A 22,588-nucleotide genomic window follows, 5' to 3' on the forward strand; every position below is an offset into this window, starting at 1 on the left:
CGTTTGTGCTTTCATCCTTGATGTTGCCCTTATGTAAGCCACACTCCTTGGCCTTGGAATCCTCCCACCACCACCTTCCTTCTCGCTCATGTTGGCCAGGTAGTACCGCCTGCTTGCAAGGTTCGGATCCGACAGAAATGTAACCTTGTGCATGCAATGATTTCACTGCAACATTCATGGCTTGCAGGAAATTCCAAATATCCTTGCCATCCACATTAGCAACCGGATTCCACTTCACCAAACTATCAGTTCTACCATCCAACCTCTCGAACGAAGGGTCAACCTGAACAATGGGAATTTCAGATCGAAGTATCAGGGGATTGATCTTTACGTTTTCCCGTGATCCATGCACGTAAATCTTTTGAGGGCGCTCCTCAAGGGCCTAGCTTTCCTTATGCGGCAGCATTCTAGGTGGCCATCTTCATTGTAAGAGAAGAGGCCCTTGTTCCTCACTAAAGCCTGACCTTCAACAGCAATAGGGAACATATATTCAATACGAATCCCATAGTGCTTCTCCACTGCATCAAATAATGGTAGGTTTCCAGATTCAATCTCCCAGTATCAAGGCTGAATACTCTAAATGGATGCCCAGTTAATTCAGCATACTCTAACAAAGCAACATCTTCAGCACCAATGCAAAATAAGGATATAATTTAGGAGCTGCATCAGTGAGATAACATATCTGGAAAGTCATTTGATAGCAAACTCTTAAAGGAAACATACATTTCTCATAAAAAAGTAGAACACATATACCAGGATAATCAATCATAAATGACCAAAAAATGAAATGTCATCATGGCCTTTAGAATCATCATCTCAATTCTCATTGCAGCAAATGGAACTTTGACTAGTGATTGATTTCATAAAAGATAGCAAATTGCAAAGCAACAAAAGTTCCTTTAAGTAAGAAACAAATCAATGAAACTAGTTAGCAAGTTCAAAACAGACGACATCAACGAAATATGAATTGCAACGTCTTATACTACACTGATTAAATCATTATACCCATGAAAGGTTTTGGATTAAATCAAATCACGTTCATACATTATACTAAGATTATACATATACATAAGTTTGCAGATGAGAGAATGGAGCAGTACGTACTTAACGAAAGTAGTGGAGAACTTGCTACTTCGGTAGCAATAGCATGTGGGTTACAAGTTTGTAAAAGGAGAAAGATGCTCCAATATTTCTTTTACAAACATCTAAATCACGAATGCAGATATGTGAAGGAGTGAATCATGCTTTTTTGCAATCCAATGATTTTTGGATATTTTCTTCCATTACTTGTCCTCGTGGCTTGAGACTTTAAGAATACGCAGGACCCATTGACGAAGATCTGCAACGACATCCGGAGTCCATTTGGTGGTTGCTAAAGGAAAAAGATAGGAGAAGAGAATGAAGTTAAAGGAGAAAATTATAATATAACCCTAAAAATGGTTGTCCTTTCTCATTTACGGTTCATGTTCCACGCCTCTGGGAAGGGAAGATAATTGTCTAGGATACTCTCAGAAATTCTCACATATACGAATCTCTCCATCCAATGACGATCTTTCGGCTCATCTACGAGCGACAGAAGACCTGATTTTCCTCGCTTGACGAGATATACAACCCCATTTCGAAAAGTTCGAAGAGAATAGAGATGCATCAAGTAGCTTAAAGTGAAAATTGCATTAGGACCAAAAGCTTTTACAGACAAGTAAAGGATGCAGGCGATGCTCCTACAAACCGCCGGACCTATTTGAGCAAGGAAAATGTTATAGCATTTCCACAAATCTAAAATTATCGGATCAATCACCGGCTTAAAACGTAAGGTGAAAGGATAAGTATATATATTGAAAAACCCAGATTTGAAAGAGGTCATAGCATCAGGAATAAGAATTTCAATAACCAAATCCCAACGACATTCCACCAGGATAACTTCAAAAATAGAAGAATCAATCACCGAACGATAGTTTTCTACTGGTTCACCCCATCGCTCATAGTAGATGGTTGTCGTACAGTCTAGTCACAATCCCAATTGTAACTCACTGGGAAAATAAAACCTAGTTCCGAGCCAGCATCAGCGACGGATAAAGCATGAGAACATCAGTAAGCAGAAGAAATTGAAGAAGTCTTAGCAGCCATCTATGAGAATGTTAAGAAACAAATTTGTTGTTGATAAAGCGAAGAAGAAAAAAACTGCAGTTTACTCCATGACAGAAAAGTCACAATAAAACAAGATAGAAAAGAAGAGGAAACAGATCTCATAGGGAATTTGACTCATCATTGCAACACTTCTATAATATATAAATCGGTCCCAAAGACTTATCGCACGCTAACACGTGTTTTGGAAAAGTCTTTCATATGTCAAGATGCATTTAATGGAGAAGATCTTCTTTCTTATGGAAGATACTCCTTCCAGCACGTTATCGAAGGATTGGCTTCCATAAGAAAGAAGATCTTCTCCATTAAATGTGTCCTGACATATGAAAGACGTTTTCAAAACACGTGTTACCGTGCGATTGGTCTTTGGGGACAATTTATATATTATTGAAGTGCCGCATTGATAAGTCAAATTCCCTATGAGATTTGTTTCCTCTTATTCTTTATCGTGTTTTACTATGACTTTCTATCTTCGAGTAAACTACCGACTATTTCTTCTTCGCTCTATCAACAACAAATTTGTCTCTTAACATTCCCATAGATGGCTAAGACTTCTTTGATTTCTTCTGCCTACTGTCGTTTCATGCTTTTTCTGTCGCTGAGGGCTCCGAACTGGATTCTATTCTTCCAGTGAGTTACAAGTGGTCTTGTGACTGTACCGAACGACAACAATCTACTGTGAGCGATAAGGGCGAACCAGTTGAAAATTATCGTTCGTTGATAGATTCTTCTATTTTTGAAGTCGTCCGGGGGGACTGTCGCTAGATAAGGTTACCGAAATCCTTATTCCTGATGTTATAACCTCCTTCAAATCGGGGTTTTCCAATGTATATACTTATCCGTTCACCTTAGGTTTTAAGCCTGCGATTGACCTAGTAATTTTAGATCTGTGCAAATGCTATAACATTTGCCTTGCTTAAATAGGTCCAGCGGTATGGAGGACCGCCGCCTACCTCCGTTAGTTGTCCGTAAAAGCTTTTGGTCATAATACAGCTTTCACTTTAAGCCACTTCATGCGTCTCTATTCTCCTCAAACTTTCCGATGAGGGATTGTATATCTCATCAAGCAAGGAAAATCAGGTATTCTGTCAAGCATGGATGAGTCGGAAAATCATCGTTGGATGGAGAGATTCATATCAGTGAGGACTTCCGAGATTGTCCTGGACAACCATTTTCCCTTCCCAGAGGCGTGGAACATGAATCGTAAGTGAGAAAGGAGAACCATTTTTAGGGTTGTGTTATAATTTTCTCTTTTTAACTCAAATCTCTTCTCCTATATTTTTCCTTTATCAGCCAGCAAAGGGAGGCTGAATGTCATAGCGCATCTTCATCAATGAGTTCAGCACATCCATGAAGTCTCTTGCCATGAGGACGAGTCATGGAAAAAATATCGAAAAATCGTTAAATTGCGAAAAATCAGTACGCTCCTTCATATATTTGCCTATGAGATTTTGATGTTTGTAGAAGAAATACTCGAGTACCATTCTCCTTATCTTATACAAACGTGCAACCCCTATGCTATTGCAACCAAAGTTGCAATTTCTCCAATACTTTGGTTACGTACGTACTGCTCCAATCTATCATCCCCAAACCTTATGTATTATGTATGAACATGATTTATGCAAAAACTATCATGGGTAAAATTTGTTAAAAAAATAAAGAATTAGGATTATTTTTGTTGGGGGCATTGTTGGATAGACAGCCCATGACAAATTAAGTATGAACGCGAGCGATCGTGCAAAAGATACACTTAATTAAGCATTTAAATATATCTACTTTCTTTAGAAGTAAAACCAATTAAAGATGAAAAATCTAGAGTTATTAGTGGTTGGGATAATTGACTAGTGTTAACTTATTTTATGTTTACTTTTTAGTGTGAACTTGAAGCCTATGTTAAAAGGTCTCCCTTCTAAGAAGGTGGTGGTGGCATATCCGGATGTTGATCCAAGGGCGTCTGGTGGCCGACTTGCCGAAGCTAAGATGAACAATAGAAAGCTGGTTTCTACTAACCGTGGTAAGTATTCTTCATCCTCACAACCCCCACTTTTAGAAAAGCAGAGGCGGTTTGTGAAGGCTAGTTCCCTTGCACCCGTTGTTAGCGATGGGTACTACGTGCATACTCAAGATGAAGTTTCCCCGACTCTTAGCAACAGTGTTGCATCCTCCAATAGGACCGGTGCATTAGTTTAACACCTATGGTCCGACAAAGTGAGGTCTGGGGAGAGTACAATATAGCCAAACCTTACCCCTACTACAGAGGTAGAGAGCCTGTTACCAATAGACCCTCAGCTCAAGGAGAAATAGTCCAAAGCAGTCCAGAAAAAGAAGTAACGAAAGTGAAAGCATAACAAAACAAAATATTACAATAATCAAAGTACAAGAAACGACAAATAATAACGACTAAACGAAGTATAGATACATGCATGTAAAGTCCTACGAAATTCAGAAAAAATATTAAGTTTGAACCCATTACTTTAACACTACAATGATTTCAATGATTTCTCACCAGGATAAGTAAAAACAGTATATGTCTTTCACCTGAGGGCATTCACAAAAGACAGCAAGGAGTCTACGTCCCTCTTCTCCGACCAGTACTTAATCGACTGTGAAGAATGCCTAGGGAAGAGTATTGTAGGGAAGCTACCAAGCTGCAATTCTTTTTGTGCAAAAGCTTTCTGGTCACCATCTTCCCTACCTTCACACCAGAACTTGCCAACTTCTCCGCCAATTCAACATAGGATCTTTCCATTAATTTAATCCCCAAACACCATCAGGCTGGGAAGTAAAGGGGAATGCAGCAATTTCATAACATGGCTATATACGTGAAAAGTCACCAAGTTTTCAACAACTATCAAATTCTAAAAACGTAATGCCAAAAGTACACTATGCTCAGTGCTAAGAACCTTAAAGGTTGAACTAATCAAATTCAAATCTAGGATCAGCCTCAGTGGAGAAAGAAAAAGTTGATGAGAAAATAAATTACCTGGCAAAAGCGGTGTGCATAAAGAACAAGAAGCCAAGGCTCACTTCGATTCACCAACTTCAAAAGATTCTCAATTTCAGGCCTACTCAAGCTTACAATGTGTCCTTGGTGTCAAAAATATCAGTAACAGCAGCGCAACCATTTGCATTGACTGCGGTATTTCCATTACCATTCGTGCTTTCATCCTTGATGTTGCCCTTATGTAAGCCACACTCCTTGGCCTTCGAATCCTCCCACCACCACCTTCCTTCTCGCTCGTGTTGGCCAGGTAGTACAGCCCACGTGCAAGGTTCGCATCCGATAGAAACGTAATCTTGTGCATGCGATGATTTCACTGGAACATTCATGGCTCGCAAGAAATTCCAAATATCCTTGCCATACACATTAGTAACCGGATTCCACTTCACCAAATTGCCGGCTCAACCATCCAACCCCTTGAACAAAGGGTCTACCTGAATAATGGGAATTTCAGATCGAGTATCAGGGGACTGATCTTTATGTTGCCCTGTTATCCAGGTACGTAAGGCTTTGAGGGCTCTCCTCAAGGACCTAACTTTCCTTATGCAGCAGCTATCTTAGTGGCCATCTTCATAGAAAGAGAAGACGCCCTTGTTCCTCACTAAAGCCTAAATTTCAACAGCATCGGGAAACATATATTAGATACGAATCCCATAGTGCTTCTCCTCTGCGTCAAATAATTGGTAAGTTTCTGGACTCAACCTCCCAGTATCAAGGCTGAATACTCTAAATGGACGACTAGTTAAACGATCATCCTCTAACAAAGCAACATCTTCAGCACCACTGCGAAATAAGGATATCATTTAAGAGCCGTCCATATAGAGATAACCAATCTGGAAAGTCATTCAAGAGACATCTTCAAGGAAATCAACATTTCTGATAAACAAGTAGAACAGCACATGTATCAGGATACTCCACATCCTAAATGACCAAAAACCGAAATAGCATCATGACCTCTAAAATCCTCATCGCTTTAACTCGTGATTCATTTGGTAAAACTAATAAATTGCAATGCAACAAGAGTTCTCTTTAGTGAGAAACACATCAATGAAACTAGCGGGCAATGTTCATATACATTTAGGAGATATGATAATCCACCTCGAGAAGTTCCTATGAAACAAAAATTAGGCCACTTTTTATTAAGTAAAAAACAACATGATAAAACTTATTCGTGGTACAATGCTTGAATTCAGTCACTTCAAGCGTGAGACACACACAACAAAAATGATAAAATTCACTGATCTTAATCACATTTACGGAGAATCTTAGTAGCCCAGGTGGTTGACTACCTACCTGAACTTTACCATATTGCTGGTGAGGGTTCGGTTCCCCACCTTGTAATCCCCTCCCCCGTTTTTGCTTTCCCTAACCCCATTTTTAAAAACAAGATCATACTTTTAAGTGCAAAGATTGAAACTTTGAGAACAAAAACCAAAAAAAATGGAAAAAAAACAGAATATAAAATAGTACAAGCATCTTCAGCATAACAAATTAACTCAATAAATTAAGTAACAGCCCAGAGCACAAAGTTCCGGCTATGTGTGGGGTCTGAGGCAGGGCCAGACCACATGTGTATATGGTACGCAGTCTTACCCTGCATTTCCACAAAAACGTGACCTCCTTATCGCATGGTAGCAACTTTACCATTTATGCCATGGCCGGCTCTACATCACTATAAATACAGAATCAGGGGCAGACAGATGCACTAAGTCCCAGTTATGTGCGGGGTCCAAGGATGATCTGAACCACAAGAGTCTATTGTACCATGCGGGGTCCAAGGATGATCTGAACCACAAGAGTCTATTGTACCAACCTTACCTGCATTTCTGCAACAGGCTGTTTTAACAACTTCATTTCCATTACAAAATAAGCAGTAAATCACACAAATTTAGACAACTAAAATCTACTCCCTCCGTTTCAATTTATTTGTCTTATTTACCTTTTCAGTACACCAACAACATTCTCATTGAAATTCTACAAGTGCAGGCAATCTGCGGAGGGTAGAGCGTACGCAAATCGTACCGTCAGCGAAAAGAATGTATGTTTCTTCTATTTTATAACTCCTTAATTTCACTATGACATTCCACCTGATGTTTAAAGCTACGATTTTAGGTATAAGGATTTATTCTGCAAATCTACCTATCTACCTGATATGTTTAAAGCAACATTTTTAGGTTTAAGGATTTATTCTACGTATTTTTAATTTAAGACTACATGATTCAAAAGTCAATCTTTACTTTATTAAACTTCTTGCAAATCCACCTGATATGTTTAAAGCAACATTTTTAGGTTTAAAGATTTATTCTACGTATCTTTAATTTAAGACGACAAGATTCAAAAGTCAATCTTTACTTTGTTAAACTTGGTGCAAATCAAAATCAAACAAACAAATTGAAACAGATTGAGTAATTAACTCACCATTGGTTGAAAATACCCATTTGTGACACTGTAAATAAGAAAAAAAAAAATGAGACCAAAAAAAATGATAAAATTCATGAAAAAACTTAGTAATTCAATTGATTGACTACCTGAATTTTACCTTGTTGTTGGTGAATTTTTGATTCTCCACCTTGTAATCTCCTACCCTTTTCCTCTTTCCCTAACCCCCATTAAAAAAAAAAAAAAAAAAACATACTTTTAAGTGCAAAGATTGAAACTTTAAGAACAAAAACAAATAAAATGGGGGAAACAAACAGAATATAAAATTCTCTAATCTTTATCACATTTACATTTTTTAAAGTGTAGAAATTGAAAATTTGAGAACCAAAACAAAAAAGGGAAAAATGATATTAAGATGTTAAATTCCCTTATTTTCCATTTTAATTGATCCTCTTACTAAAAACATTTTAGTTAATCACTTACTAAATTAAAATTGAATTAATTAATTTTTTCTCCATTTTAGTTTTACAATTAATAATATACATTAAATATGAGCAATTACAATTCAATGTTCATTTTTATGCCCAATTAATGTCATTAATATAGATAAAACATAAAATAGTGAAGTTCATCATTCAATTTATGATTTCTTATTACCGTGCAAAATAAAATGTGAGAGAAAAATGAAAGAACATTAAAACGTATAACACAAATTATATAATATGTATGATTTTTGACTCGATGATATCGTAGTCTAAGAGACGAATTATGAGGTTTGTTGAACCAGAGAGAATAATACGTTGCACGAGTTTAAATCGTGACAAACATGATATTAAAAAGCCAAACTCTCTTTTGAGATTTATTTTATAAAAAATATATGTTTTACAACATTAAAAAATAAAACATAAAATTTAATGTATTTTTGTTTGTTTGTAATATTTCAATACTATTTAATATTAAATATCATTGTAGATGTATAAAATGTCAATTGATATATTGTACTAGTAAAAAACATGGTCCACTGACCCTATGCTGAATATATAGCTAGCTAATAACATGATGGCTTTGCAATACTAGTGTCTAAAACTACATATAATACTTTACTATAAAAAAAATATTTAACTATTAATATGTGTGCTATAATTCAAAATACATGTACACTCAATTTATTTGTCTGGTTGACTTTAACTGAACACATACTTTAAAAATTCATAAATGATAAAATAATATTACTATATTATTCTTTAAATATAGTAAAAAAAACTACTCCCTCCATTTAAAAAAGAATTATTTACTTTCCTTTTTAGTCTGTTTAAAAAATGTGAAAAGAATTATCTACTTTCCTTTTTAGAACAAAAAGAGTGACCTATTTTCTTTTTTGGCAATACTTTAATTTCAACTTTTCACATGACATCTTTAGAACCACAAGATTAAAAAACATTTTGGTACATTTGACACAACTTTAATTTAAGGCCACAAGATTCAAAAAAAATTTTTATTTTTTTAAATTTTGTGTCAAGTCAAAGTAGGTCGTTCTTTTTTAAACGGAGGAAGTAATATTTTGAAAAATGAATCAAATATAAATAGCATTTAGTAAGAGTAAACCTCTAGTACTCTCAACTATGATCAAATTTGCACAACACATTTCAACTCACGGGGTCCTTATTACCCCAGAATTAAATTATAACATATTTTTGTCATGCTAAATTATAGTTTTTAACGTGAGTCTCATTTTATGTAATAAAAGTGTCACATCAGCACAAAAAGGTGACAAAATATGTTAAAATTGAGTTCAAAGGGTAATATGATCGTTGTGAAATTGGAGTGTGTCGTAGCAACTTTGGCCATAGTTTGAGGTTATTGGATGCGTATCTCATTTAATAATAAAGATAAAAAAAAATATACACAAATCGGTTTATTATAGATTAACTGTTCAAACTGATAAAAAAATATTGTTAAATATTTATATTATATTTAATATATTGGACAAACAAAAATGAAAAAGTATTCGGATTGGCTAATGGAATAAGATTTAAGCTAAGTGCTTAGTCAAAACTATCAACTCAAAATTGGTAGTCTTTCAATATTTGACCAAAACATATTTAAGTAGTACATAGTTTCTTTAATTTTACCAGCCTATAAATACAATTATTTAGCATGAATCTTCTCCATCAACACAACAAAAACTACTCATTATATTCAGGGCATTTCAACAACCATATTAATAAGTTATATTGTGCCAAAAAATATGAGTGTAGAAGTTTTGGACAGTGAGACGATCCTTAACTTCGTGGAAGATGAAGAAGCGTTCAGCGAATTCATCGCAGAACGGTTTACCATTCTCGATAAAAACAACGATGGCATACTTTCTTATTCGGAAATGCTACACGAGTTACAGGTAGGGTGATCAATTGAATATCTTTTGTCGAAGGATTACTTTTTATATAGTAGTATATATTAGTATGTTTTTGTTTGTCCATATAATTTGTTATTTTTAAAAAAAAATTTCTTAAATGAAATTTGAAATTTCAAATATCACATTCTCCATATATTCAAACGCTTACTAAATTTTGAATATTCTTAACAAAATTCTTGATCTCACCACTGAACGCAGGGGTTGAGGGTCTTCGATACACATTTTGGTATCGATGTGAAAATGGATCCTAACGAGGTTTCTCGAGTTTATAGCACAATCTTCTTTCAATTCGATCACGACTCTAATGGGACGGTCGATTTCGAGGAATTTAAACAAGAAATGAAGGAGATGATGGTGGCTATGGCTAATGGTTTAGGGTTCTTGCCGGTTCAAATGGTACTCGAAGAGAACGGTTTCTTGAAGAAAGCCGTCGATAGGGAGCTAATGATCATCAGTACTCCGCATGTTGGTGTTTAAAAAGACAGCTCGATACACTAAAACTTTGTTATGCACGAAAATTGAAGAAGGGTCAGTTCACACGAATAATCATCACTCCGCATGATTTCGCTTAAAATGTTAATTTAATAATAATGTTAAATTATATTTTATATTTTGTAATATTAATTTTCTCTAATCTTGGTTTATGCAATATCATTAGAAATTTGAGTTGTAACATTTTGAAATAAATTTGATATCATGAGTTATTATAAATGTGAATTTTATTTTTTATATTTCTATAGATGTCCCATGATAATTAGAATTGATACTTGAGTTCATGAGGAGTTTGTTTTGATATCGTTATTTAATCTGTACTAGTTTTTTTTTAAAAAAAAAATAAAAAAAAAATGCACATACACCACTTTTTGTGTCCGGAGCTCAGCCAAAAAGAGAGAAATTAAAGTTAAATGATTGTATCGAACTCATGTATTCGTGCATTTTGTCCCCTGAGTGTTTAAATCATCTCACAACAATGTAATAATGACGACCACAACATACCTAGTGTAATACACAAGTGTTTCCTGAAAAAGATAGTGTGTACACAGACCTTATTATTAGCATAGAAGGTAGAAAGGGTTGTTTCTGATTGACCTCGCCACTCGAGGAAAAACATAGAAAAGCTATTCGAAAAAATATATATATATATAATTGAAGAAGACACAACAAAGTATTAAAAATAGCATCATGACAAAAAAATTCTAAAAAATAACAACTAAAAAACTAGTACCGTCAAACCTCGTTATAATAGCATTTCATTATATGTCGCTTATGCTTCATATCGTTGGCTCCAATGGTATGTTATGTCCATTTTCTGATGTGTGAATTAGACGTACATATAGATTTAAATTAATTGAAGTAAAAATTATCAAGAAGCAAATTCATTAATTTTTGAATTTTAAATTGTATGTCACGAGTTAGAAGAACTTCTAGAGAACAAGAATTATGAAAAGAATTACATAATTTATTAATATAATCTGTGTGTGAGAATTCAAAATACATAGTTAATTTATTAGTTTGGTTGACTTAGTACACTTTGGTCGTAAAAATTATTAAACTCAAAATTAGTAGTCTAATAAAACTTGACAAAAAAAATATTTATTTTTTCCTATGTTTTTATTTTATTTGAGTCTTGTTGACTTGATATATCTTTAAAAAAAATTTAATTAAGGTGTATTTTAATAAATTAATTTTATTAATAATGTTTTGAAACTCTAAATTTGATTGTTATAATTACTTCATATAGTTATTTAATACTATAAGGATAGAAAGAAAAAAATACAATAAGATTCTCTTGATTTCATAATTTGGACAAGTAAATTGAACCAATTATTTTTAGTAGGGAAAAAGACATAATTTACCCCTAAAATTTTGTGATATGGAGTTTATATACCTCCTGCTTAAAAAGTGGCTCACGCATATCATTACCGTTAAAGATATTGCTAACATATACCTTTTTCTTAGCATAAAATATTTAAGAAAGGAATAATATATTTCTTATTTCTCAATTTATATGAGTCACTTTTTTTAATCAGTCCAAAGAATAATGACATATTTCAATATTTAGCAACAATTTAACTATAAAATACTCATTTTATCCTTAATAGAATGATTTATAGACACAAATATTTACGACTTATAGACCACGTCTTTCAAAAAAAATTCTTTCTTAAATTTCTTGTGAAGTCAAACTAACTCATATAAATTGGAGCGAAGAGAATAACATTTTTAATAATCAAATATTAAAATTAAGAGAAGACACAGTGAACTTGTCCTCCCAACTCACTTTAGCACTTAAACTTAATTTTTGTTTATTTACCTCCCTTAACAACTTTCAAGTGAATTAAACTCACCCCTTACGACTGACGTGACAACAAAAAAGAAAAGTGAGTGATTTTTTTTTAAAAGGGCCCACGTTATTGTTGTTATTATTATTATTATTATTTATATATATACATAAAAGAAATCACTGGCTTTTTTTTTTTGCCGCGTCAGTCGTAAGGGGTGAATTTAATTCACTTGAAAGTTGTTAAGGGGGTAAATAAACGAAAGTTAAGTTTAGGTGCTAAAGTGACTTGGGAGAACAAGTTCAGGGAGGGAAAAATGTCTTTTCTCTATTAAAATTATCTAATTTAATTCAACTACCGTATCATGTCATGTCATGTTAATTTCTAGATTATTATATATAAAAAAAACGGAAAAGGTATGAATATGCCCCTGAACTTTGATAAATGTTATAAATATACTCTCTGTCATACTTTTGATACAAATATATCCTTGCCGTTTATGAAAAGGCACATATATACCTCCGAAGTTTGATAAATGGGCAAATATACCCTCCGAAATACTTTAGGTACAAATATATCCTTGTATTAATGAAAAGGTACATATATATCCTTCTCACTAACAGCAGGACAAGTGTCACAATCCTGTTCATTTGGCCTTTTTAAATTTAATTTATCACAATCCACCCCAAAATAATTCTAATTTAACCCATAACTCGATCCAAAATTAATCCGATCTAATAGAAAGAGAAAGAGAAAATGAAAATGCATGAATAGAGATATGTCTTGAAGGTTCTAGTAGATCTGGTCGGGTTTGGATTATTATTTGAGTCAGTTTGTGGGTTAAATTAGAATTATGTCCAAGTAGATGAGGAGAAATTAAATTGAAAAAGACAAATGAATAAGATTGTGATACATGTCCTGACGTTAGTGAGAAGGGTTTATTTATACCTTTTCATTAATGGCAAGAGTATATTTGTACCTAAAGTATGACGGAGGATATACATGTACCGTTTATTAAAGTTCAGGGGTATATACGTATCTTTTCATTAACGATAAGGATATATTTTTACCTAAAGTATGACAAAGGGTATATCTGTACCATTTATAATAGTTCAGGGGTATATACATACTTTTTTATTAATGGCAATGGTATATTTATATTTAAAGTATGACGGAGAATATATTTGTACCATTTATCAAAATTTAGGAGTATATTCGTACCTTTTTCCTAAAAAAAAAAATTGACATCCGTGTTGACGCACTTGATGGAGGTTGATGGACTCCTACAAAAAAATATTTTATTAGTAATCTGTGTGCAGAAAATCAAAATAAATTGGCATTAATATTCAAAATTAGTTGTCGACCAATATTTGACAAAAAATAAAATATTTAGTAACTTCGAAAATTCTTTTGCCTATAAATATCATAAAGCATAAATCTTTTCCATCACCACTACAAAATTATATTTCAAAAACTACAAATTAACACGACAAAAAATAGTGTAGAAGTTGTGGTCGGTGCGACGATTCTTAGCTTCGTGGAACATGAAGCAGCGTTCGACGAATTTATCACCGAGCGCTTCAACAACCTTAATAGAGATAACGATGGCATACTTTCTTATTCGAAAATGCTGAAAGAATTACAGGTACGTAGTGGTGGAGTCTAGTGGACCTGAGCCAACATTCACTGAAGGGTGATCATCTGAACATCCTTCGTGAAAAATTATTATGTATATATAAATTTTAAAAAATTACTTTTAATTTCTTCGTTATAATTACTTCAATAGGTTGTTTGAAAAAAAAAAAATAGTTTTTAGAAGTAGTTAGCGTATTTACATAGCTTGACTGAATAAATTATACATAAATGTTGAACAGCCTTAACAAAATTCTTGATTTCGCTATCGATTGCAGGGGCTGGGGGTCTTCGATACACATTTTGGTATCAACGTGAAAATGAATCGTAGTGAGGTTTCTCGAGTTTATAGCTCAATCTTCGTTCAATTCAATCACGACTCTAACGGGATTATGGATTTCAAGAAATTTAAACAAAAGATGATGGCTAATGGTTTAGGGTTCTTGCCAATACAAATGGCTCTCGAAGAAAACAATTTCTTGAAGAAAATTGTTGATAAGGAATTAATGATCAATCATTACTCCATGTATTGACGTTTAAAAGTACAGTTTAGTATACAAGACTTTCATTATGCATGAAAGGATCAGATCAGAAAGGACGGATCATAAGGATAATCATGCATCATTCTGCATATTATCGCTCCTTAAAATATTAATTTAAAAATAATAATGATTAAATATCTTATATTTTTGTGGTATCAATTTTTCTCTATACATGTTTTATGCAATAACATTTCAAATTTGAGTTGTAACATTTTGAAATAAATTTGATATATTATGAATTATTATAGATATGATTTTTTTTTCTTATATTTTATAGATGTCCCAAAATAATTAAGAACATAGAATGCATAGTAGTGTCGAACGAATTTAAAAAGGACCAGATATTTCTCGATGAGTTTGTTTTGGATATCCCCGTTGTATATTCCAAAAGGTCAACCTTCTTTTGGAAGGCTCGTGCTAATATATGTTATTTTTTATCTCAATTTATGTGATACAAATAAAATAAAATAATTAATTATATTTTTAATATATTTTTAAATTTTTTAAGTTATTAGCTATTGTAATCTATAATACTTTTTTGCCGTTGTACGTTACTATTTTAAGCCGTTTGCAATTGTAATAGTATTGATAGTCAGTTTATATTTTAAAAGTAATATAAATTTTAAATTATTGTGATTTATAATATTCTTTTTATTTCAACTTAAGTGATACTGATATAATTTCGAGGGTCAACCAAATATTACGATTGAAATAACAAAACTGACACGCCTTGAATGACTCATAATAACTAATTAGAAGTGACAAAGCAAAATTACTATAAAAATACTTGTGAAAAAAATTTAAGTGGACCTCATATAAGATGTCAAATCAATTTAAAACATCAATAGTTAATTTATCATTTTATATTTATTTTACATTTTTTAGAATAAATATTATTAATTTTTAAATATTTGGATGACTCATAATAATTAATTATGGGTTATATAGTAAAATTGCAGTTGAAGCAGCTGAAACAACCATGTCATAAATGTCTATTTTATTTTATAAATATTTATAATTTTTTTTTAGAATAAATATTTATAATTTTTAAATACTTGGATGACTCATAATAATTTATTATGGATCATATAGTAAAATTTCAGTTGAAGCAGCTGAAACAATCATGTCATAAATGTCTATTTTATTTTATAAATATTTATAATACTTTTTTTTTTTTTTTAAATATCATATAATAATTAATTAGGAATAAAATAGTAAAATCACGAAGCAAACAGGCAGCTAGAAGCAAACATGTCGACCGTCAGCTGCCTGCTTGTAGCTACCTGTTCAGCTGTCACTCACGCTTATAGATAATAGTAATACGAACGAAAAAATAGGTTATGTGAAGAAAGTACAACATTCTCAGGTTATGTGAAGAAAGTACAACATTCTCACTCATTCGATTATACTAGCTTACTCTATCTCAATTCAATCCGTTTCAATCTATTAAAATCCAGACTGATATATAACCCAAATTGATTTTTGATAAATCTTGTTAAAATATTTTTAAAAGACTTTTTTTAATTTGATATGCTATACAGAATTGTAATAAAGTTTAAAAATTATTTTATTTTATACTAAAAATTTATAATTAAATAAATAAATAAAATTATTAAAACCTTAATAAAAATTGAGTGAGTTGAGTTATAACTATGGCTGGGCATAAAATACTAAAAATTGAATTACCGAATCGAACTGAGAAATTTGGTAATTGGTATTCGGTAATTCGGTATTTGGTATGATATTTGGGAGTAAAATTTTAATATTTCGATATTCAAAATTGGCTTGGTAAAAGATATTAATACCGTTTGGTATTCAGTATTTACCGAATATTGAATTTTATATATATATATATATATATATATATATATATAATACGATATGTGCAACCAATTCAATAGACAATAGTATTAGTCAATCCTAAAGAATCTCTTGGAACTTGGTAATATATTCGTAAAAAACAACAAAAGGAATACGAAATAGAGTTTTTATTAAATATACTTTTTGAAGTTTAAACGTACATTTGGACATTTTCAACTTTAATATGGTATTACCCAAAATCGTACCAAACCAAAGTTTAGTTTACCGATTACCAAATCAATGTTTATAAGTATGATATGTAGTATCTATTTGCAAATATCGATTATCGAATTACCGAACCCAAAATATAAAAATACCGAACGCCCATTCTTAGTTATAACCCGTTTGGGCCCAACCCATTTTGAATGGGAATTGGGTTATCTTAACCACCCGCCCAAATTGCGACTCCCCTACCTGCATTGGAGCCGCAGATTGCCACAGCAAACAGACTGTGTGTTCTCTGTTTGCTGAATTTGTTGAGCTTCTTCTACCTTCTATTTCTAATTCAACCTTTATTCAACACCCTGGAAAGTTATTGGTAAAGCTATTTGTGCAGTGGCGTCGTCGTCGTCGTCATGATGGTTTGGAGATATACTCAACAAAATTGTCGCTCTGTCAGAGCACTCGTCTCTCTATTTTGTCACACTCCGTTGCAGTATGTATTGCCTCTTTCCTTTTGATGAAAATCTGACCTTTATGTGTTTTACAAGATAAAATTTATTTTACTGTAGAGCTAACTGATTTGGTTGAGATAAAAGTATTTTTAATTTTTTTGTCTATTAATTTTGAAGATAACTGATTTAATTTTGAAGAAATCAAACCTTTACCTGTTTTACAAGACAATATTAATTTTACTATCGAGCTAACTGGTTTGGTTGAGTTTGAGGCATACTTGAATGCACAAAATTCAGCAGTGTATTTCAATTTTATTTTTTGTCTCTTTCCCATAATTTTGAAGAAATTGAACCTTTATAGACAAAATCTCTATTACTATCGAGCTAACTGATTTGGTTTGAGATTGATGCGTACTTGAATGCACAAATTTAGCGCTGCATTTTCAGTTTTTGTCTCTGAGAAATCGGACCTTTATCTGTTCTACAAGACAAAATTTATTTTACTATCGAGCTAACTGATTTGGTTTGAGGTTGATGCGTACTTGAATATGCACAAATTCAGCGCTGTATTTTCAATTTTTTTGTCTCTTTTCCTTTAATTTTGAAGTAATCGGACCTTTATCTGTTTTACAAGATAAAATCAATTTTACTGTCGACCTAACTGATTTGGTTGAGGTTGACGCGTACTTGAATGCACAAATTCAGCGCTGTATTTTCAGTTTTTTTGTCTCTGTCCTTTAAGTTTGAAGAAATTGGACCTTTATCTGTTTTACAAAACTAAATTTATATTACTATCGAGCTAACTGATTTGGTTGAGATTGACGCGTACTTAAATGCACAAATTTAGCGCTGTATTTTCATTTTTCTTTTTTTGCTATAGACAATGCAGGAATGCTGTGATTCTGAGGAGATACGATGATTCGGTGAATATGATGTCTCCGGTCAAATATGTAGAAGAAGTTCCTTCTACGAATGTGTGGAATGTAGGAGGGGTGCGGTGGATGTCAGGGGGGAAAAGCATGAGGAGCAGAGTGGCAGCGAGAATGCAAAATGAGTCGAGCAAAACCTTAAGAGAGATTCGAAGGTCTAAGAAATTAAAGTTGAAGCTTATGACCGATGAAGAACGATTAATTTATAATCTCAGAAGAGTAGGTCCAGTTGTTCCTTAATTATTTACATTGAAGATTTATCATTGGCAATGATGCAGGGAAGCCTTGGAGTAACTGGTAAAGTTGCTGCCATGTGACCAGGAGGTCATAGGTTCAAGCCTTAGAAACAGCCTCTGGCAGCAATGCAAAGGTAAGGCTGCGTACAATACACCTTTGTGGTGGGGCCCTTCCCCGGACCCTGCATATAGCAGGAGTTTTAGTGCCCTGGGTTGCCCTTTATGTTTAAATAGTCTAATTTTCCATCGAAGGGGGTTCGGATGACCCTCAGGATGAAAGGTGACTCCGCCCCTCGTGACGAGGAGATCACGGGTTCAAGCCTTGGAAACAGCCTCTTGCCGAAATGCAAGGTAAGGCTGTTTACAATAGACCCTTGTGGTCGGAAACTTCCCCGGATCATGTGCATAGCGGGAGCTTAAGTGCACCTGGCTTCCCTTTTTTTCACTGGCAGTGATCACAGATTTTACTCTTTCCTGTTAAACTTCAAATTTCCTCTTCAAGAAAGAAATGTTTTTGCTTCACTTTTCGTGTATACAAATACTTTTTCTGACATTTGGGTCTATTAGCGTCTCTAGCGATAATAAACATTTCATAAGGAAGAAAAGAACTATATTTTTCTTTATAATATGTTGGTGATATTTCTCAAGTTTGGCCATTAATGTGCCATTTTGTTTCTTAGCAAATTGTGCTTTGCTGCTTGTGTGTTTGTGGTGATGCTGTTGAGTAAAAGTTTCTTCGTCTAGAGGTGCATCAAATTGCTGCGTCTTGCTGGGGTCGGGCATTTCCTTTATTTATAATTAGATTAGACTAGCACAACACAAGTCAATTGGTTCACAGGTGGGCGTGCTTTAGTTCCTTCATGTTTGCTTATTTGGTTGATTATGTCTCCAGCCGGAATGTAATTTTCAACCCGGAACGTTCAAACTTATAATGAGCTCAAGTCGGCTGTGCACAATACCTGGTTGGCTTTTGGTTTAAGAAAACAGAATATCAAATTACTACGGTGATATTGATGCTCCAGAATTTGTTGCATATTAAAAACTTCCAGTGAGAAAATGTTGTTGGCAAAGAACATCTTGCTCCAGGCTTTGTTGCACTTTGTAACTTCGCAAGCACTCGTAATCCATTTGGAGTACATGCTTTAAGTCACTTTAATAGTGCTGAGGGTAATGATGAGGACTTCTGTAGTTGTCAAATTGTTCTGGCTTTTGTTGAACACACCTCAAACTCTTAAAGATATCAAGTTGAACAGCCGCTTCCAAAGTCCTTTGACTTGAAATGCTCTTATGCCAAACTTCATTTTTTACATTTACATACCAAACATTTTAAAAAAAATTTCTGCATGCCATTCTACCCTACCGTGTTCCAACTTGTTACCATTCATCAGTATGTTCAAAAGTCAGACGCCTATTCTGTTTCTTATGTCTATATGGCTAGCAATTGGTGCATAACCTTTTGTTTTGAGTATTCTCAACAATGCAGCTAAGCGTGCCATCCTGCATCTGCTGTCGTATTTTGTGTGTTTCATGTTTTCACGTCTAGTTTCATCTGTCATATTTTAGTTTGCTGTGTTTTTGTTATATCTACTCAATATTCAAGAACACCTATTTCATCCAACTCAAACTTCTCACTTCCTTTACTAATGTAGGCAAAGAAAAAAGTGGCCTTGCTACTTCAAAAGCTGAAAAAATATGAGCTACCAGAGTTACCTTCTCCGCGGCATGATCCTGAGCTTTTGACTCCTGAGCAACTGCAAGCGTATAAGAAGATAGGTTTCAGGAATAAAAATTATGTCCCTGTTGGTGTTCGTGGAGTCTTTGGAGGAGTTGTCCAAAATATGCACCTCCACTGGAAGTTTCATGAGACTGTGCAAGTTTGTTGTGATAACTTCCCTAAAGAAAAAATTAAGGAGATGGCTTCAATGCTCTCTCGACTAAGTGGTGGAATTGTGGTTAACATACATAATGTGAAAACGATTATTATGTTTCGTGGCAGAAACTACCGCCAGCCAAAGAATTTGATACCTATCAACACACTTACAAAAAGGAAGGTGAGTTGCAAATTTCCTTTTTTTCCTTTTCCATTGCCAGTCAATCCATTGCTTCTGTAAGGGACTACTATTAAATTGTACTGATGAATTGGTATATGTTTCTTTTAACCCCTTAATTTTTTATTTGCTCGAGGCAACATAGGTTCTGTCTGTGTTTCATGCACGCATATGATGTAAAACTATCAGGAGCTATAAATCATAAGAAATCATCAATATTTTGCATGTACTCCAGGTCCATTTGTTGTATTCAGTCCAACTGAAGTTCAATTCTGTTGCATGTGAAAGTAGTGTAATGGGTAAAAGGCATGTCTTATCTGTTGAAAATTTGTTGACCGTATTCATTTTGAAATTAGTATTGAAATTTTGTTGATCTATGTTAACTGTGAACTCTTTCGATTCCTTTTGTTTGTAATGAGCTGGATTTTCTGCAACTCGCGTAGGACTGAAATTTGAACATTGTTTGGTTGATGAGCACACACTTATTATTTGACAATGTTATCTTTGGTTGTAGGCATTATTTAAAGCCCGATTTGAACAAGCACTAGAATCACAGAAATTAAACATAAAGAAAATAGAACAAGAGCTCAGGAGGAAGGGAACAAATCCTGATGATCCAGTTGCCAGGGCCAGCATCCAGAGAGTAGCGTCCACATTCTTCAATGCCATTGATAAAAAAGAAGGAAGCCCATATGTCTTTCAGGAGGATTATGGTACTAAGTTGGGTCACGACAGCAGTGTAAATGAAAAACATTCAACAGCTGAAGACAGTGACCAGGAGGAGCTTGAGGATTTCATAGCTCAGATAGAAAAGGCAGCTGATGACGAATGGGCAGCCGAAGAAGAAGCAGAGAAAGAAGAAGCGGGGAAGATTAGATATTGGAACAAAGAAGATATAGGAAGTCGATTCAGAAGATCTGGAATGATTGGAAGTGATGAATCAGATGACGAGACAGGAGGAAGGTCAAGTGGCGGGAGTAAGACATATGGAAGGAAGATAGATTATGATGATCAGCAAGATGATATATCTGAAGATGACAGCGAGTTGGATGATGATGATGGTCGACATGGTAGCAGCGTTTACACAGATACCCACACGTACAATGCTCCTGTCAGGCATCCGAAGTATAAAACAGAGAAATGGCAGAAAGGTAAGAGCAACAGGCCTAAAAACGAGGGAGGTTCATACAGAAATTTTGACCCTTATTTGAAGGGAACGATGGCTACAGATGGTTCTGTTTCAGATAGTTTAAGTGACCTTGAGGAAGCCATGTGGATTTCAGATGATGCGGGTGGACAGAACTCAACAAAACCAAGCGAGTATAGAAGTAGTAGTGACGAGGAGGATGATAAGATAGCAACATGGAAATCAGATGCAGAGGATGCACCTGGTTCGGGGGCATCAAGAGGGGTTGGTAATTGCTTTAGGACCGGTGGTCAAGGGAAAATGGAGAAAAATGAGGATACCCCCGAGAGCAATAGGAAGATGAAAAGTTCAAAAGACGTGGATGAAACTTGGGACAGCGACTGACCAGGATGCCAACTTTGACATAGAAATAGGGCTCGTTCGTTTGAGACAGACATGTAGTGCTATTGAGGCTGGTGATATTTATGATTCTCGATCTATGCAAACAAATCAAGAAGAAAGGTATGGACTATCAAGTGTGGTTACCAAACTTGATAAGCAACTTATACTGTCAAATCAAAATGTTGTTCAAAGACTTGGTCTCCCTGCCCTTGTGAAAATAAAGATGGATAATCCTGACGCGTCAAATAAGATTGGGTTGCAATCACGAAAAGATGCAGATGAAGATTTTGTTGAATCTGGTCTTGCAACTCGTGATAAAAAGGAAAATGCAAACGGCAGTGCATCAACTGAACCACCGGTTCTTAACATCATTCAGTCATCACTTCCAGATATCAAGAAGGTGACTCACGACTTATTGCGTCAAACTGATTCGATTTTGGGAGCATTGATGGTTCTAAATGCCACTGTTTCTCAATTCGGCAAAGGAGCAGGCCTTTTCGGAAAGGGTGATGCTGAGTAAGTTCATGTGACAGGAAACATACCCAGAACTCAATTCAATACCTGAATACTTGATATCAGCTGTGATTCATTCTCTTTAATTTGTATTTAAAGTGCTCAACGCAATATGCTGGTTTCGAGCTTGTAATTAATTAATGTGTACTACTGTGTAGCCACTTGACATGGCATGTTTTACTATTTTTACTAATTGGTCAGTCTTTTTAACTATTAAAGAGAACTCTTTTGTCGGACCAAATTAGATGGTCTTTGTGTTGCTGTTAGGCTGCTTGATATCATATCCAAAGAAAAAAGTTCCAACTAGCCTGTTGCACAAAGCATCGCACGTTAGAAGGGCCACACACCCTTCGTAAACCGCTTACCCTAATGCAAGCATTAGTGGCTGCTTCCACGGATCGAACTTGTGACGTACACAACATGGAGAAAACTTTAATAAAGAAGAGAAAACTTTAATAAAGAA

General features: G+C 34.2%; 2 protein-coding genes and 1 pseudogene across 2 annotated transcripts; 2 read left to right on the top strand and 1 right to left on the bottom strand.

Annotated features, from left to right (window-relative positions):
• Positions 1–4,679: 4,679 nt before the first annotated feature.
• Positions 4,680–7,942, bottom strand: LOC124885214 (annotated as a pseudogene).
• A 1,766-nt stretch (positions 7,943–9,708) lies between these two features.
• LOC124897636 lies at positions 9,709–10,643 on the top strand. Its single transcript, XM_047410690.1, has 2 exons — positions 9,709–9,923; positions 10,140–10,643. The coding sequence occupies exons 1-2, from the start codon at positions 9,774–9,776 to the stop codon at positions 10,416–10,418; spliced, it is 429 nt and encodes a 142-aa protein (XP_047266646.1). The 5' UTR covers positions 9,709–9,773; the 3' UTR covers positions 10,419–10,643.
• Positions 10,644–16,620: 5,977 nt separating this feature from the next.
• Positions 16,621–22,366, top strand: LOC107868308 (CRM-domain containing factor CFM9, mitochondrial). The gene is made up of 4 exons (XM_016714968.2): positions 16,621–16,912; positions 17,752–18,019; positions 19,686–20,087; positions 20,599–22,366. Exons 1-4 carry the CDS (start codon positions 16,833–16,835, stop codon positions 21,613–21,615), a joined length of 1,767 nt encoding a protein of 588 aa, XP_016570454.2. The 5' UTR covers positions 16,621–16,832; the 3' UTR covers positions 21,616–22,366.
• Positions 22,367–22,588: the final 222 nt, after the last annotated feature.

The sequence above is a fragment of the Capsicum annuum genome, chromosome 4 (genome assembly GCF_002878395.1).
Source record: "Capsicum annuum cultivar UCD-10X-F1 chromosome 4, UCD10Xv1.1, whole genome shotgun sequence".
NCBI classification, from domain to species: domain Eukaryota; kingdom Viridiplantae; phylum Streptophyta; class Magnoliopsida; order Solanales; family Solanaceae; genus Capsicum; species Capsicum annuum.